This window comes from Pteropus alecto, unplaced genomic scaffold (assembly GCF_000325575.1).
Source record: "Pteropus alecto unplaced genomic scaffold, ASM32557v1 scaffold276, whole genome shotgun sequence".
Taxonomy (NCBI): domain Eukaryota; kingdom Metazoa; phylum Chordata; class Mammalia; order Chiroptera; family Pteropodidae; genus Pteropus; species Pteropus alecto.
This window is the reverse complement of record NW_006438074.1, coordinates 4,948,917-4,966,478: the sequence shown is the minus strand read 5'-3', so window position 1 is coordinate 4,966,478 and position 17,562 is coordinate 4,948,917. Positions and strand designations below refer to the sequence as shown.

General features: G+C 34.4%; 1 protein-coding gene across 7 annotated transcripts in view; it reads right to left on the bottom strand.

Moving 5' to 3' along the window:
* Positions 1 to 17,562, bottom strand: part of GPHN (gephyrin) — a 390,228-nt gene that overhangs the window by 8,632 nt on the left and 364,034 nt on the right. For all 7 annotated transcript variants that reach the window (XM_006915134.2, XM_015591978.1, XM_025049111.1 and 4 more), the window contains 3 exons: positions 9,532 to 9,605; positions 5,754 to 5,818; positions 2,247 to 2,350 (listed from right to left, as the gene is read on the bottom strand). In XM_006915134.2, coding sequence (XP_006915196.1) covers positions 2,247 to 2,350; positions 5,754 to 5,818; positions 9,532 to 9,605 — 243 coding nt within the window. The remainder of the gene's footprint in view (positions 1 to 2,246; positions 2,351 to 5,753; positions 5,819 to 9,531; positions 9,606 to 17,562) is intronic.

Genomic DNA, 17,562 nt, shown 5'->3' with positions numbered 1-17,562 from the left:
GAATAAAATTAGGCTCCTATCTTATACAATATATAAAAATCAACTCAAAATGGATTAAAGACTTAAATGTAAGAACTGAAACTGTAAAACTCCTAGAAGAAAACATAGCGAGAAGTCTTCTTGACACTGGTCTTGGCAATGATTTCTTGGATTTGACCAAAAGCACAGGCAACAAAACCAAATATGGACAAGTGGGACTACATCAAACTAAAAAACTTCTGCATAGCAAAGGAAACGTCAACAAAGTGAAAAGGCAACCTATGGAATAAGAGAAAATATTTACAAACCATATATCTGATAAGCAGGAGTCTCTAACCCCCAGGCCATGGACTGGTACTGGTCTACAGCCTGTTAGGAACCGGGCTGCACAGCAGGAGGTGAGCGGCAGGCAAGTGAGCGAAGCATCATCTGTATTTGCCGCCAGCTGCTCCCCAGCGCTAGCATCACCGCCTCAGCTCCACCTCAGACCATCAGACATTAGATTCTCAAAGGAGCACCGGTCCCTGGTGCCAAAAAGGTTGGCGACCACTGTGATAAGAGGTTAATATACAAAATACATAAGAATCTCTTACAACTTAATAGCAAAAACAAATGAACAAACAAAAAACGAAAACAAATAACCTGATTAAAAAATGGGCAAAAGACTGCAGTAGACATTTCTTCAAAGAACACATACAAATGGCCACCAGGTATATGAAACGGTACTCCACATACTAATCATCAGGGAACTACAGATCAAAACTACAATGAGATATCACCTCTTACTTGTGATGATAGCTAGTATCAAAACAAATAAACAAACAAAACACAAACCCAAAGATAAATGGAACTCTTCTATTCTAATGGTGGGAATGCAGAATGGTATAACCACTAAGGAAAACAGTATGGAAGTTCCTCAAAAAATTAAAAATACAACTACCATATGATCCAGCAATTCCACTTCTGGGTATATGCCCAAAAGAACTGAAATCAGAATCTCAAAGAGATATCCGCATCCCCATATTCACTGTAGCACTAGTCATGGTAGCCAAGATATGAAAACAACCCACATGTCCGTCAAAAGAACAATGAATAAGGAAAATGTGGCATATACATGCAATGGAATATTATTCAGCTTTTAAAAAGAAAGCAAGCCTACCATTTCTGGCAACATGGATAAACCTAGAGTACATTACTCTCAGTGAAATGTTAGTCACAGAAAGATAAATACTGGATGATTCTACTTATATGTGGTATCTAAAATAGTCACTCATAGAAGCAGAGAATACAATGTTGGCTGCCAGGGCCTGGGGAGAGGAGGAAATGGGGAATTGTTGCTCCATGTGTATAAAATTTCTGTTATGCAAAGTAAGTTCCAGAGACCTGCTGCACATAGTACCTACGGTTAATAATACAATAATGTGCACCTTAAAATATGTTAAGAGGATAGTTCCCATGTTAAATGTTCTTACCACAAAATAAACAAAAAACGAGACCACTAAGAACAGAAAGGAAGTTTTGGAGGTGATGGATATGTTTAGTACCTTGGCTGTGGTGATGATATTATAGGTGTTTGCATATGTGCAAACTCATTAAAATGTATGCATTTTTTGTATATCAATTATACCTCCATGAAGCTTTAAAAAAGTAACAGTCTGGTATTGTAGCTTATATTGCCAAGAAAACTGTTCATTAGTGATACACGAAGTGTGTTACATAATTGCATAGTAGTAAATCAAATTAACGTTAGTGCTGTTGGAGAAGGGGATGCTAATTTCCGAGGGACTTTTACAGTAGGTATAATTCCTCAGCCTTAGTAGTCCTTTTCCAAACAAAATGGTCATCCTTTCCCTCTGATTTATAAAAGTCTCTTTCTAGTACTTTAACTGTCTTTTCCTTAACTATTTAAAATTTATCAGTGAGGTTACAGAATACGTGAGTAGGTAAATTGCTGTCCTCTGTGAGTTTACACGAGAGAAAGGGAATTCTTGTCCCTTATTCCATATAGGTTTAGTGTTAGGGTGGTGCCAGCCACATCTAGTGATGTTTTGTCATTACATATCCACTCCTATATGGACTTCTCATTGCAGAAAATGATTCACTTTAGAAGTCATGGAATAATGTGGGAAATAAAAGGACCCTTCTCCCTCCATTTTCTGTCATGAAAGGGAGACTATAACTGCATTTTCCCTCAAAACTAATATAAAACTCGAGATCTTTAATTGTTATTGGCTTCAATTTTGGTTCCTGGTTATAAAAAACATTACCCTGGCTTTGATGATGGTTGGCCGAGGATCCAAGATGCCCTGCATCTTTCTCAGTGCAGGCACAACAAAGAGATTGCAGGTGACCACGGCTGACACAGGATTCCCTGAAAGTCAACCAAGCAGTTATTTATAGTAAACACATAAAAATTTGCCAAATAATTATGACTGTCTATACCTTCAGGTATTATAGAGCATGAAGTGACGACTAGTCTTCCTCTTCTGAATCACCTTGAATCCAAAGGATGCCAGAATACACCAACAGTCAACCAAATGCCACAGAGGATGCAAACATTTGGGTCTACCAGTGAAACACAGACTTCTGTTGCCCAGAGGCTGTTTAACACCATTTATTTCTACTTTTCTGGCAGTTTTACAATGAAAACCATTATCAACCTTGATAAGTTTTAAGGCAGTTTCTACTTGATATTTTTAAAATGTTAGAAAATTTCCATAGTAATACATGCTCAGTACAAAAAAAAATTAGAAAGGATTAACAGAAAGAAATATATTCATAATCCCCTCTACACATTTATTTAAATTTAAAAAATGAAACTACACGATTTAAGATGTGTAGGACTTGAAGACGAACACTGTATGGACAGAATTGTATTACTCCTCCCCCTATTCCCTTGTTGAAGTCTTAACCTCCAATGTAACTGTATTTGGAGTCAAGGCCTTTAGAGAGGTAATTAAAATTAAACGAGGTCATAAGGGTGAGGCTCTAATCTAGTAGGACTGGTGTCCTTTTAAGAGGAAGAAACATCAGGAGAGAGGGTGAGGGTGTAGTGAGAAAGTGGACCATCTGTAAGCCAGGAAGAAAACCTCAATAGAAATGAACCTTGCCTGCATCTAGCTTTTAGATTTCTAGTCTCCAGAACTGAGAGAAAATAAATTTCTGTTGTCTGTGACCCAGTCATCTAGTCTGTGATATTCTGTTATGGTAGCCTGTGGAGACTAATATAAATACCAAGTTCTTTTAAAGTGATAAAAATTTGAGAAATTCAATTGTACCTCTCCAAGAAGAAATCTGGGTGTGTTATACACGTCAAAGAGAGGTAAAAGGCTCCACTGAGAATAACAATTAACTAAGTTGTGTGAGTGAGTTCCAAACCTTTTTGAGTCTAACTTAACTCATCCACATAATGAAAGATTGGACAACGTGATTCTCAATATCCCTGCTGGTTCTAAAATTCTGATTTTATTAATACTTTTACACAGTTGTGAATATGTATGTATATACTGGAGATAAATGAGGTGTTATTAGATTTTTAGGTTCCCTTGAGCTGGCTATGTGCTGCTAATTATATCATCAAAGTAAAAGGCAATGGTCATTTTAGCCTATTATCATCTTAAATCATACCTTTAATTTTCTTCTATGCACAAAGGCAGTCAAAAATAGATTTTTTCAAGTTGTAAAAAGTGATGAGTGATATCTATTAAATGAGTTGTCCAACAGAACAGCAGACTCTTAATAAGAATCAATTGCTTTTCCCTTGCTTCAAGACACAAATATATAGAAATTTTTCTGGGAAAAAGAAGCTATTGTTCATTTAACAATGATTATAGAATTCCTGTAATTGCTAATGCTTTATAAAATTACTCTATAGAAAATGCTCTCTACAGAAAAAAGGATTGGAAGGACTGATACCAAAAACTTGCAAATAGTGATTATTTCGGGGGGTTGGGTGGGGTGAGATTATGGATAACATTTCTTAATGCTTGTCTGTATTTTTTAATGTTTTAATAGAGAACATGTATCATTAAAAAAAGTTACAAAAATAGTAAGTAGATACACAAACTTTTAAACTGCTTTTAAAATTTACCGAGATTAGTAATAGCTTTAAATATCTGGCCCTTGAGAAAGCTGATAGACAATTTTGAATTTTAAAATCCTTGTACAAAGCAACCTCTTTGCTGGTTCTACAATCTGAACACATGAGTTACTGCTGCCCTCTTTGGGTTTATTCAGGCTGAGCAGAGAGAATTTCAAATTCAAGTAGCAGTTTGAATATAGGTTATTTAATTGTAACTTCTTTGGTAGATCAATGATCTTCCTCAGTAATGGTGAAATAGGCTCCAACTATAACAGTTTCTGTTATACTATTACTGATGGTCTGTAGGTCAAGTCATATCCTCTGTAGACAAAGTAAACAGTGCCTTCTAGGCATAGTGAAGCTGGAAAGAAGATCGCATTTCCTTATATAATGGTTTTTAGAATATCTAAAACTATATTAAAGGCCCTAAGGAGTTCTATACTAGAGACACATTTTGAGGACAACTTTACATGTCTTTGCTCTTAAAATTTTCCATATGATAGAAATCTAATCCCTTTTATGCTTATAGATAAGGGCTTTCAAAATGTTTTTAAAGTTCTATGTTTTCTGCCTGCCTTCTTGTCTTAATATCTCTATTTTGAAACTTATTAATATAAAAAGCAGATAAATATCTCAAAGCCACCAGATTTTCATGCATCTGAAAGGAATAAGTAGGTTATTTTCTGAAGGAACCTGTGCCAAAAAATGGAGAATGGGACAGTGCTACAGAATCAAGGATAATTTTAAAAGTTGAAAAAATAATAAGTAGATAATAAAACTTCTACACTACTTTAGAATTTATCAGGATTAGTAATGGCTTTAAAAATATAGCTTTAAATACACAGCCAAAAATCAATATAAAATTGAACTTGAAAGTTCTTGTGAACTGAATCATTTCACTTTTTCTACAATCTGAACATGTGAGTTTCTGCTCACATGGGAGTGAGGGTGGGGACAGAGATGTGGTCAGACTGCTGATGCCTGAGATTTGGCTGAGAAGTACCAATACTAGCAGCCATTCCAGCTGCCCCAAATCTGACAAGGACCACAGGCAGTTTTGTGTTTTTTTAAAATTTTATTATTAGTTTCAAGTATACAGTACATTGGTTAGGCATTTATATAGTTTATAAAATAATCCCCCTAATTGCTCTTTCTTTGTCTTTCCACCTAGCTATTACATTAATGCTAACTGCGTTCCCTATGCTCTGCTCCCCATCCCTGTGACCATCTATTAACTACTAATTTGTACTTCTTTAATTTTGCATTTTTTGTTCTAGTACTTGCATGGGTGATTCAAGGCCCTTTGGCCCCTTGAGCACGATACTTCCAGTTGTGGGAGGTGACTGGACTGCTAACGTGGACCAATTTCTGATAAGGAAAAGCAGGTGCTCCCGACCTAGTGACAGCTAACTCTTGGTTATTGCCTTAAGGTTTGGAATGGGCTTTGAAAGATACTATGTAATCTGACTCTCACACCGACTTTGTGAAGTAGATGTGAGCCCCATTTTATAGATGAAGAAACAGCTTTAGCGTGATTAAGTGATTTGTCTAAGTAAGTAAAGCTGGGACTTGAGCCCAGGTCTTCTAGATTCCAAATCAAGTGCTCTGATACGGGAGTGATCAGCTGGGATTCAAAAAAACTTTGGCCATTTTTTCTAGATAAAGTAAAAGAAACTACTTCAATTATTCTTACCTGGTAGTGCAAATATTATTTTTCTTACACCATCAATATCCAAAGTTGCAAATGTCGTTGGTAGGCTAGAGAAAAAAGAGGTTGTTAGTGACTGAAAAGTAACATGACAAGCCAATTAAGAACTCTACTTTTCTTGTTACGTGGCTCTCCATATAGAAAGCTTCTCATATAAAAATACTTTTCTGTTGATTCTTCATTAAGCCTCTATACCCTGAAGTCTTTCAAGAGCATTTGAATTAATTTGTTTTTAGCATCTTCTGTTTCCAAGTAACTAAACTCCTTGGTTTTCTGTAGCTTACTTTCTTTTCCTTCCTGTCAGTTCCATAAATTGTTTTCACTTAGAAACAACAACCCTACCCCATACACTGCTGTGTTTCTATCATTATTGTTTCCGTTTCGTTTTTTTCTTTCTCATGTTTTTATGTGGCTCCCTTTAATGCTAGACTGCCATCATCTTGACCCTTAAAGCTTGCTTTAGGTTTGGGAACCAGAGAGTAGTAATAATAGCTATATTGCTGGAATGATAATACTAGTAATAAAAGTTATTATTTAAAAAAAATCTATGCATTCCACCCATTTTTTTTTTCATTTAATTTTCACAACAATCTCATGAGGTAACAACTGTCCATTTTATAGATGAAGAAACAGACTCAGAGAGATTAAGCAATTTGGGCAAAAGTACTCAGCTACTAAATGGGGAAACAAAGATTTGAACCAAGGTTCTTCTAACTTTAGGGCTCACAATTTAATAAAGCTCTCATAAGGTATGCTGTGAAGTGTCAGTATATGGACTTTGTAACATCTATTTTTGGCTACTCCTAGGCCTTTTTTTTGCTTACTTTTTGATTCTTTGCTGTATTTTAGAAAAATGAAATTAAATTGTTGTATTGATCTTCAGATAGGTTATTTGGCAATGATTGTTATTGTGTGATGAAAATAATTTCCAAGATACATTCTCGAAAACAGCTATGTTCACTGTAGATGACCCATAAAAATTGTGATTGGTAGATCTAGTTGATAATACTCTAAATGCTTTTCTGAGAATCTCTGTATCTAAAATGAAAGAGGTTAATTACATTCTGAATGCACTGTATGTGGAAAAATCAAAGCTACATTGTTCTTGAGTTTTTTATATTTCTTCTTGTTCTACTATTAAGTAGCAATTATCTTTAAAATCTTCTTATCTTTAGACAAGTATAAAATTCTGGCCAAGTAAAGGAAGCCCATTTAAACTTCTAAACCACTTTATTACAGCAAACTAACACACATATGATTGAAGAGGAATGCGTAACACCTTTCTTCTACTGTACTTAAAGTCAATTTAAATCATCTTTTGCATCTTGCAGACAGGTACTGTGATTTCTCTAAAGGAACTCATTTATAATTTATTTACATTTTAAAATTTATTTTTTAAATTAAATTCATTGGGGGTGATTTTGGTTAATAAAATCATATAGGTTTCAAGTGTACGATTCAATAATACGTCCTATGTATATTGTATTGTATGTTCACCGCCCAAAGTGAAACTTCCTTCTGTCACCATATATTTGACCCCCTTTACCGTTATCTACCTCCACCCCTGTCCCTTCCCTCTCATAATCCCTAAACTGTTGTATTTACAAATTTTTTGTTTGCTTGTCTTGCTCATTTGTTGCTTTCAGACACTCACTTTAAAAAAGATTCCATTACAACAAAACATTTTGTTATCATGCATTGCTATCATGAATGTCCTATTGCTAGACTGTTACGTTTTTGTTTAAGCTCTGAGAAGCCGTTATTTTGAAACTCGACACTTATTGTTCAGTTGTCCTCTTGAGATCAGAACTTATAAAATGACTGAAGCACAGAGCGTTATGAATTTAATTGAGGACAATAAACAGTAGGAACTGATGGACTAAAGTTGAGGTACATGGTAAATAAAAGACTGAAAATAAAAAGAATTGTATATCAGTGGTGGTGAGATTAATTTAAATAATAGATATTACACAAATAATTTTCCTCTAGTGCTGAGGGCAAGCTTCTTTCTCACTGCAAAGGGAATAATCGATTTAATTTTTGTAGTTAGTGAGAAGCACACTGACATGCCTTTGTGATGTCCTCTATATTTTAATCAAATTAGTATTGCCCATCGAGACAGGAAAATAAAAAGCCTGTGTGCCCATTCCACAGGAGTACTTGCTTAAGATAAAATATTCTTGATAAGAATGATTCAAATCCAACAATTTCAATAATAAAAGAGCCTTGTCAGTGGCAGCCATTTTGGGGCAGCTATAGAAAATGCCAAAAATTCTAAATTCTATCAAGTTGTGAAGAAAGATCTAGGGATAACCTTAACTTCATACTTAAATGGGAAAGCCATGGAGGTAAAGCCTGATTTCTGTCCTAGAACTGACATGAGGTATCCAATAGGAGGGTTGGCTTAATTTAAAAAAGGCTTCTGGAATATGCTGATAGTTCCCATAGCTCACCTGTAAAAACTGTTAAGTCTCACCTCTACTCTCTCTTAGGGTTCACATGAGCACCTATTAGAGTATAACTCTGAACTAAAGCATAATTATTGTCCCTGAAGGCATGGAGGTGTGCTAGAATGCTCATCCACACACTGAGCCTGTGAATAGGGAACCAAAGGTTTACAGAGTAGTAGGGGTCTGAATAGGCAGACCACTCTTGAAGACATGGCCACACACATTTATGAACACCAATGTTTGGCATTCTTTGAGGATTTACAACTGATTACAGAACCTCCATCAGCCTTTCCTTAGGGAGTTATTAGTTTTTAGATGTGTAAGATCTTGGTCTGTGGTTATTTTTCTTTCCTCCTGGGAGGCAGTAAGAAGGAAGCAGTATGAAATACTACTTATGAAGTATTCTTGCAAAGAAAAAAAGTTGAATCTGAATCTAATCAAGATTTTAGATCTAACTTCCAGTCTATACAATATTAGACACCACCACAAATTAACCACCATTACAAAGAAACAATCAGCTAAATCCATTCGTTAGAACAAATTATTCAGTTTCATCAACAAATCAATGGCATGACAAAAATGGGGGGCGGGGAGTAGTAAATGCTCTTGTTTAACAGAGACTTAACCAAATACAATGAGTGGACTGACTCGAATCCTAATTCAAACAAAACAATTGTAAGAAGGCATTCTTTTTCTTGACACTTAGGAGAATTCTGAATATGATCACAGCCTTAAATACTAAGGTATTATTTGTTAAGTGAGATAATATCATTATGATTATGCAAGAGGATGCTGCTGTTGTTATCATTATTTGAGATGCATACCAAAATGGCACATCAAGAATTTGCTTTAAAATAACCTGGCCCTTTGTCCTCCCAAAAAGGTGAGGAATGGGGTTGATAAAACAATTATGAAAAAATGTTTATAGTTACTGAAGCTGGGTTATGGGTACATGGGGGGTTCACTGTACTCCCTACTTTTGGGTATGTTTGAGAATTTTCGTACCAAAATGTTTTTAAAGAGAGACAAAGAATCAGTATGGAGAAAAAGAGAAAGAAGGAACTAGACATGGGAATTAAAGGGAGAAAGGTTTGGAAAATTGCTTTGCTTTGTTTATACCAAACTGTGATTCATAAGGAAGACAAATTTCCATTTCAGATAGGAGCTATGCTTGTGCAAAGAATTCTAATACTATAATATTTTTATTAAAATAGATAATCCATAATGAAAAATATAAAAAGAAAGCATTTAAAACTTTGTTAGTCAAAGCAGGTCAAATCTATCCCATTTATGAGATAAGATTATTTTCATACCCTGGTTTCATAAAAACCCTGCCAAAATGGATCTGAGCGTGAAGATCAATGTCCAGCACCTGCTTGAGATAGTCCTGCAAATATGAAAAATAATTAATTTACTTTCAAACATTCTAATATCAGACTTTCAAAACTTTAAAGGAAGATAAAATGAATTTATGAGATTAAAATTTAAAAAACTATCTTATTTTAGCGAAGCTGATTTGCTTAAGACAAATATTCCTTAGTCCCTTCATCCCTCAGTCATTCGTTTATTCATTCAATAAATATTTATTGAGCAGTTGGTATGTGCTGAGTACCAATCAAGGTAAAGGGGATATAGCCTCAAAGAAAAAAACAAAATGTCTTTGCTCTTATAAAAAGTACATTCTAGTAGGAATACTTATATAATACACCAAGTGAATACAGTAACATATAAATTATTACTTAATGGATTATTGTCTCTTTTAAGACAGAATTTTATTTCTGAGAAAAGATGTTAACAAATATGACTTAAGTTGTGCCTGGGCAGGGAAGCCACATGCATGTATCCTAAACTATTCTGCTTAATGGATTTAAAGTAATGTAAATTCCTTCAGGAAAGACTTGGACATTTGCCCACAGATTGCCAATTATAAACAAGCCAACAAAAGTAAAAAATAAGCATGGAGTTAAGTGTAATTGCTCCAACTTTAGACTGTGCTAACAAAAACACAACCAACCTAAGGTTATGACCAACTCAGAGTGATCTGACAAGCATAATCTTTTCTTAAAAAAATTATTTATTTATTCTTTCTTACTTATTTTTACTTTTTTTTTTAGAATTAACGTATTTGTTATTTAGATATCTTTTAAACAAAAAGAATAAAAGAGCTATTGAACTTTAGAAATACTAAACTTTTCTAAAAGTCTTGGAAAAAGTATTATACCATGCTAACATATATAATAATTAAATTACTATTTTAATTCTTCAGTTAGAAAATAGTGATTTGCAGACTGTGATTTTTTTCTTTTTTTCAAATTGTTTATTAGGGTAACATTGGTTAATACAATTATAATTTTCAGGTGTACATTATAATTTGACACCTGTATATTCTATTGTGTTTACCACCCAAAGTCCAGTTTCCTTCATCTACCATATATTTGATCCCCTTTACCCACTTCATGCTCACCCTACCACCCTATATTTGACCCCCTTTAACCATCTACCTCCCCCCTCCACCCCTACCCCCTACCCTCTGGTAACCACTAGTCCATTGTCCATGTCCATCAGTCTCTGTTTGTTTGTCCCGTTCATTTGTTGCTTTTAAGTTTATATCCCACATATATGTGATATCATGTGATTTTCAACTTTTTCTGCCTGGCTTATTTTGCTTAGCCTGATAATCTTGAGGTCCATCCATGTTGTCACAAATTGGAAGTATTTCATCTCTTCTTATGGCTGAGTAATATTCCATTGTATATATGTACCACAGCTTCTTTATCCAATCGTCTGTTGTAGGACACTTTGGTTGCTTCCATGTCCTGGCCACTGTGAATAATGCTGCCATGAACATCGGTGTGCAAATATCTTTTCGGATATGGGTTATCAAGATTTTGGGGTAAATATCCAGTAGAAGGAATGCTGGATCATATGGTAGATCAATTCTTATTTTTTGAGTCTATAATATTTCTGCCTAAAAAACTCCCTTCAGTATAGGTTTACTCAGTTTTTGTTTGGCTAAAAATTTCTTTATCGTAATTTTTGAAGGAAATTTTTTCAGGATACATAGTTCCACATCAGCAGTTATTTTCTTTCAGCAATTTACAAATGACATTCCAGTGTTTATTGAGCTCTGTCATTTCTGTTTAAATCATTTGTTAGTTTTATTGTTGGTCCTTTGAAAGTGATGTGTCCTGATATGGTTTTCTCATTTTCATTGGCTTTCGGTAGTTTTACTATAATTAAATACGTATGGTTTCTTTGTATTTATCCTGCTCGAAATTAGCAGAGCTCCTTGAATTTCTGACTCGATGTCTTTTACTGGTTTTGGAAAACTCTCGGCCAATATTTCTTAAATATTGCTTGTTTACTTTATCTCTTTCCTTCTGAGATTCCAATTACAGATATGTTAGATCTCTCACTATATCCCACATGTCTTTTATGCTTTTTCCCCATATTTTTCATCCCTTTTCTAAAATTTTCATTTGATTCTTATGAGTAGATTCTAGTTTTCTAGCGAAAGTCTTCACTTTGTCATTTCTTTTTCTTAAACATATTAATTAGAATTCTTTTAAAGTCCATCATTTTAAGGGCTGTTCTATCTTGTTTCTTAGTTTTTTTTGTTCTATCTGTGCCATGTTTGGTATTTTTAAAACTGAAGCCCAAACTTTATGTGTGAAAAAAAAATTGAAGAGGCTCCATATGATGATATATTCCTCTGGAAAGGATTTAATTCCTTCTGAGGTTAAGGTAAACTAAGATTCCCTTGATCTAATCAGAGGTTGAGCTAATCTGAGGCTGGAGTTCAGTCTTTGTAAAGGCTGGTTTATTTCCAGTTTGTCCTTATTCCTAGAGCACAGCCCTTCGAGGGTTTAAACTGAAAGACTGAGATATTTGCCAGGGCCTCTCTTTCATGGCAGGCTTTAAACTCCTAAGACTGTGGAAAATTCTGTTTACTTTCTTAGCCTCTTAGCTACTCTTTTGTGCTTGGCTTCTTGGCCTCCTGTACTAGTACACTACTCCTGTCCCCCTGGCTTAGGAATTGGTAAATGCCTAGTAGAAAAACATGGTGAAGAATTTCAGTTTTAATTCTCTGTGGTTCGCTTTTCTCTGAGATCTTGGTGCCTTGAATCACGGCTTTCTTTGTTGTTCCCACCAGATACCTTTTTTCATTTTCTTCCTTAAAAAATTTTAAAAAAATTTAATATAACTTTTATAGTTGTTCTTGGTGGGAAGATTGATCCAAATAAGCCATTCCATCATAGCAGAATCAGAAGTTTCCAGGCCTTTCAGACACCACACACTTAGGTTATACTACAATTGCCTGATATGCATCTTTTATTGACTGTAGAGTCTGTGAGACCCTTCACTCATTCTGCCCACACCCTAACATCCTTCCCCTCTGGTAACCACCAATATGTTCTCCATATCTATGAGTTTGTTTAATTTTGTTTGTTTGTTTTTTTAGTTCTTTTAGATTTCACACATGAGTGAAATCGTATAGTCTTTGTCTTTATCTAATTTCACTTAGCATAATAATACCCTCGGGGTCCATCCATATTGTTGCAATTGGCAAGATTTTATTCTTTTTTATTGCTTAATATTCTACTGTGTGTGTGAACACACATCATATCCTGTTTATCCATTCATTCATCAATGTTTCCATATCCTGGCTATTGTGAATAATGCTGTGATGAACATGTATCTTTTTTTTTTGGACATTCAATATTATATTAGTTTCAGGTATACAGCATAATGGTTAGACATTTATATAACTTACAAAGTGATCACCTCAATAAGTCTAGTATTCCTCTGATGCTATTCATAGTCATTACAATATTATTGACTATTTTCTCTGTCCTGTACTTTATATTCCTGTGACTATTTTATAACTGCCAATTTATACTTCTTAATCCCTTCACTTTTTTCCACCCAGCCCCCCCAATCCCACCCTCACTTGGCAAACAAGCAGTTTGTTCTCTGTATCTATGAGTTTGTTTTTGTTTTGTTTATTTCATTCCTTAGATTCCATATTTAAAGGAAATCACATGGCATTTGTCTTTCTCTGTCTGACTTATTTCACTTAGCATAATACCCTCTAGGCCTATCCATGTTGTCACAAATGGTAAAACTTCATTCTTTTTTATCGCTGAGAAATATTCTATTGTATATAGACCACATATCTTTTTGAATTAGTGTTTTTGTATTTTTCAGATAGATACCCAAGTGCAATAGCTGAGTCATACTGTAGTTCTATTCTTAATTTTTTGAGGAATCTCTATATTATTTTCCACAATGGCTGCATCAGTTTATATTTCTACCAAGAGTGCACAATGGTTCTCTTTTCTCCACATCCTCTCCAATATTTGTTATTTCTGGCCTTTTTGATAACAGCTATTCTAACAGATGTGAAGTGATATCTCATGTGGTTTTGATTTGCATTTCCCTAATATTTAGCGATGTTGAACATTTTTTCATGTGTCTGTTGGTCCTCTGTATATCTTCTTTGAAAAAATGTCTGTTCAAATCCTCTGCCCATCTTAAAATCAAGTTTTTTTTTTTTGTTGTTGAGTTGTGTTAATTCTTTATATATTTTGGATATTAACCCCTTATCGGATATATGGTTTACACATATCTTCTTTCATTTAGCAGGCTGCCTTTTGTTTTGATGATGGGTTCCTTGGCGGTGCAGAAGCTTTTTAGTTTGATGTAGTGCCATATGTTTATTTTTGCTTTTGTTCCTTTGCCTTTGGAGTCAGATCACAAAAACATCACCAAGACTAATGTCAAGGAGCTTACTGCTTATGTTTTCTTCTAGAAATTTTATGGTTTCAAGTCTCATGTTCAAATCTTTAATCCATTAATTTTTGTGTATGGTATAAGATAGTGGTCCATTTTCATTCTATTGCATGCAGCTGTCTGGTTTTCCCAACACCATTTATTGAAGAGACTGTCCTTTCTCTATTGTATATTCTTGGCTCCTTTGTTGTAGATTAATTAACCATATCTGTTGTAGATTAATTATCCATATCTGTGTGAATTTATTTCTGGGATCTCAATTCTGTTTCTTTGCTTTGTGTGTCTGTTTTTGGGCCAATACCATACATACTACTTTAATTAGTATAGTTTTAAGTCAGGGAGCATGATACCTCCAGCTTTGGTTTTCTTTCTAAGGATTGCTTTTGCTGTTGGAGATCTTTTGTGGTTCCATATAAGTTTAGAATTATTTGTTCTAGTTCTATGAAGTATACCATTGGAATTTTGAAAGGGATTGCACTGAATTTGTAGATTGCTTTGCATATAACAAACTTTTAATTTCAATAATAATTATGTTTATAGTATGTCAGCTTGAAAATAACTTAAAATCTTGAACTGATATTAAATTAATTAATAAATAATCATCGTATATCCAGATGACTTCTAAGTGAGATAGAACACTGAATTATGGCTTACTAATCATGATTTTAAGTAAATACATTTTTGTTTTTCAGTTACTATATTTTGATTCTTTTTTAAAATATGCTATAGAGAGGCTTTATCTTTGGGTTATGTTAATGAATGTGTTTCTTCATCTTTGCTACATTAAGAAGGTACAAAAGATGTGTGTGGCTGTAGAAAGTTGTATTCTGTGTGTTTATGAACTTTTTTAGTCTGCTAAAATGCTTACATATGATTTCTCAATGATCTACATCCCCTGTTTTTGCTGTGAAATAGAAATTAGTTTTTCCTTAAATGTTATAATGAATATGGGTAATGACAATTATGCTATCAGCGATAATGACAGATAAGTATAATTATGTGTGTTCTTCCATTAGTCTGATGAGCTATCACATGTCATATAGGCACTGGAAAAACTCACTGCACACCCATGAGAGGAGAATAAAAAGCCAAATAAAGTCTTAGTTTTATTATGAAAATAGTTGTGACCTTACAGACCCACTCGGATTTCTGGAACCCTCAGGGGTCTGGGGACCATTCTTCGTTCTAAAGTGCTAAGTTTGTTTAAATATAAAAGAGCATTAAAAAGAATAAGAGTTTGGAAATTACTTTAATTTGCCTTGGTTTATAATACCTATGTTTGAAATGACATTGAGGAGTATATTAAAATTATAGCAATTTCACTCAGATTTGATGAGCGTATTTATTTGGTTTGCTGATTAATACTTTCCCTAAGATGTGAAAGCGTATTCTTTTTGTGTAACCTGTCTTTTTCTGCTTTATGTTTGCATATTTTGTCTTTGATTATTTAGGGCATAAAAAAGCAAAGAACAAAGTTTATTCATTTATGAATGAGCCAAGATTATTTAAAATCATGTAACCTTCTATGCTTATTTTCAAATGTTTTATTGTTGCTTTGAAAAATTAAGTATCCAAGTATTGTTTCTGCAGTAGCCGTGATCCTATCTTAATCAGGTACCCAATCCTTTTTGACAACTCTTTTGATTTTGCCTTCTATAGATCAACTCCAAATTTAGAAAAAAATAAATTTCAGAACATCTTTTATACTTAAAACTATCTTTGAAATTTCCTAGAGTGTATCTAGAAAATCCCAAAGATTTGTTCTTTCATCTTATAAGAAGAGATGTTAGAAATAATTAGGTTTGTTTGATGTGTTACCATTGTAAGTGTTGCTGTCATATCTGAGAAGAGATACTCTGTGCCGTAAGGTTAGATGTGTATAGGTAAAATGTTACTAAAATACCGTTTCAGAAATTGTATGCTTTATGGAACATGCCCAGAGATTTGACAATGCCCTTGCTGTCAATAATATGTTTTCACAATCAGGGAAAACAATGATAAAAACTTTTATGATATAGTTACATACTATATCCCAACGGAGAATTTTACTTACGTTCTATTCTGATAACTACATTATTGATTATGGTAATAAATTAAGCACAACTTATTAAGTGTCTGTCATTTATGGAAAGTTTCAGTTTTACTCTGATGCATGTATGAAGGCTCAGCTATAAGCTACAGTCAATAATTTGTGTCTACAACAAAGACAGATTCAGAGCACTTGGGAAGACTGTCATAGGTACTTTGAACTATTGACACTTGAAAGAATAGTCTCTTGGGTACAGGCTTCTGAAGTGATATAGCTTAGATAAGTTTTATACAGCACCAGTGGATTGTGTAAGGAATCCTAGGACTCTTTAGAATGGAAGCAGATGGCTTCATGAAAACAGATTGCTAACCCAAGACCTAGCATAACTAGAATGACACAGGGTGAATGAAATGATAAGGAAAATTTTATAGATTTACTTGTTTAGAATATTGTTGATTAGTTTTAATATTGTATTGCTGTATAACTCTAGATTTGCAAAACAAACTCAAGAAAGCCTATATGGTTAATTAACACTCTTGCTTCTAAATAATCAAGGCAGGCCTATGAGACCAGCCTTTTTCTGTGATCAATAATTATCTTTGTGATTATTTTAATCATATGAGGTGGCGGAGATACTCTCAGGTAAAATTCAGAGACTCTTAAAAAGGCCAAAATAAATTACTTAGACTTGGTTATCTTCATCTTTCATTGTTTTTGAGCTATTTTACAATTCTGCGGGTTCTAGAAAATTTATAGTAATGCATATAATTCTTTAGTTTTCAGAGCAAAAAGCTGTTACTGTCTACCTGAAACTTTCGGTATTTTCTAAAAATGAAAACTATTTGAAAAGTCTAAAGGGCAGGGGGTAGGTGTAGATGGGGAGAGATTTTGAGGGAAGCATCTGTGGAAGAGTCATTTTTTTTTTTTTGGCTGAGAAGAGAATAGAGGTCTATGGGTCCCACAAGCAGGACCCCTCCCCCTTGCCTCCCCATGAGCTCAGTGCTGCTAGCATGGCCCAAAGGAGCAAAGACCTGAGATCTACTAGCACTACAAGGATACTCTAGATGTATCCAGTGCAGACTGGTGACCAGATATGTCTCCCTGATGCTCTGTTACCTCTTAAGTCCCTCGCAGTTCCTTGGTATAATTCTTAAAGGGAGTGAGCCCCAGTAGTGGCTTAAATAAAATTTTCTGCCAGCTCTGTAAATAGGTGCTCATAGTAGGATTTAATTTGAAACAAGTAAATAAATTATTTGAATATTTGAGTTTCTGCACTTAAGATTTATGCCCACTACTTAATGCTTCTGGATCTTTCCTTGACCTCCCTGTCTTTTCAGTGACTGTTTTTCAGGCTCAGCTCTCAAGCTGAAGCAGATGTTCTACCTCGTATGCTTTTTCTTTCTTCCCTCCCCTCCCCTTCTCTCTCTCTCTCAGTCTCTCTCTCTCTCTCTCTCTCTCTCTCTCTCTCTCTCTCTCTCTCTCTCTCTCTATCCATCTCCATCTCTCTTTTTCTCACTTTGCA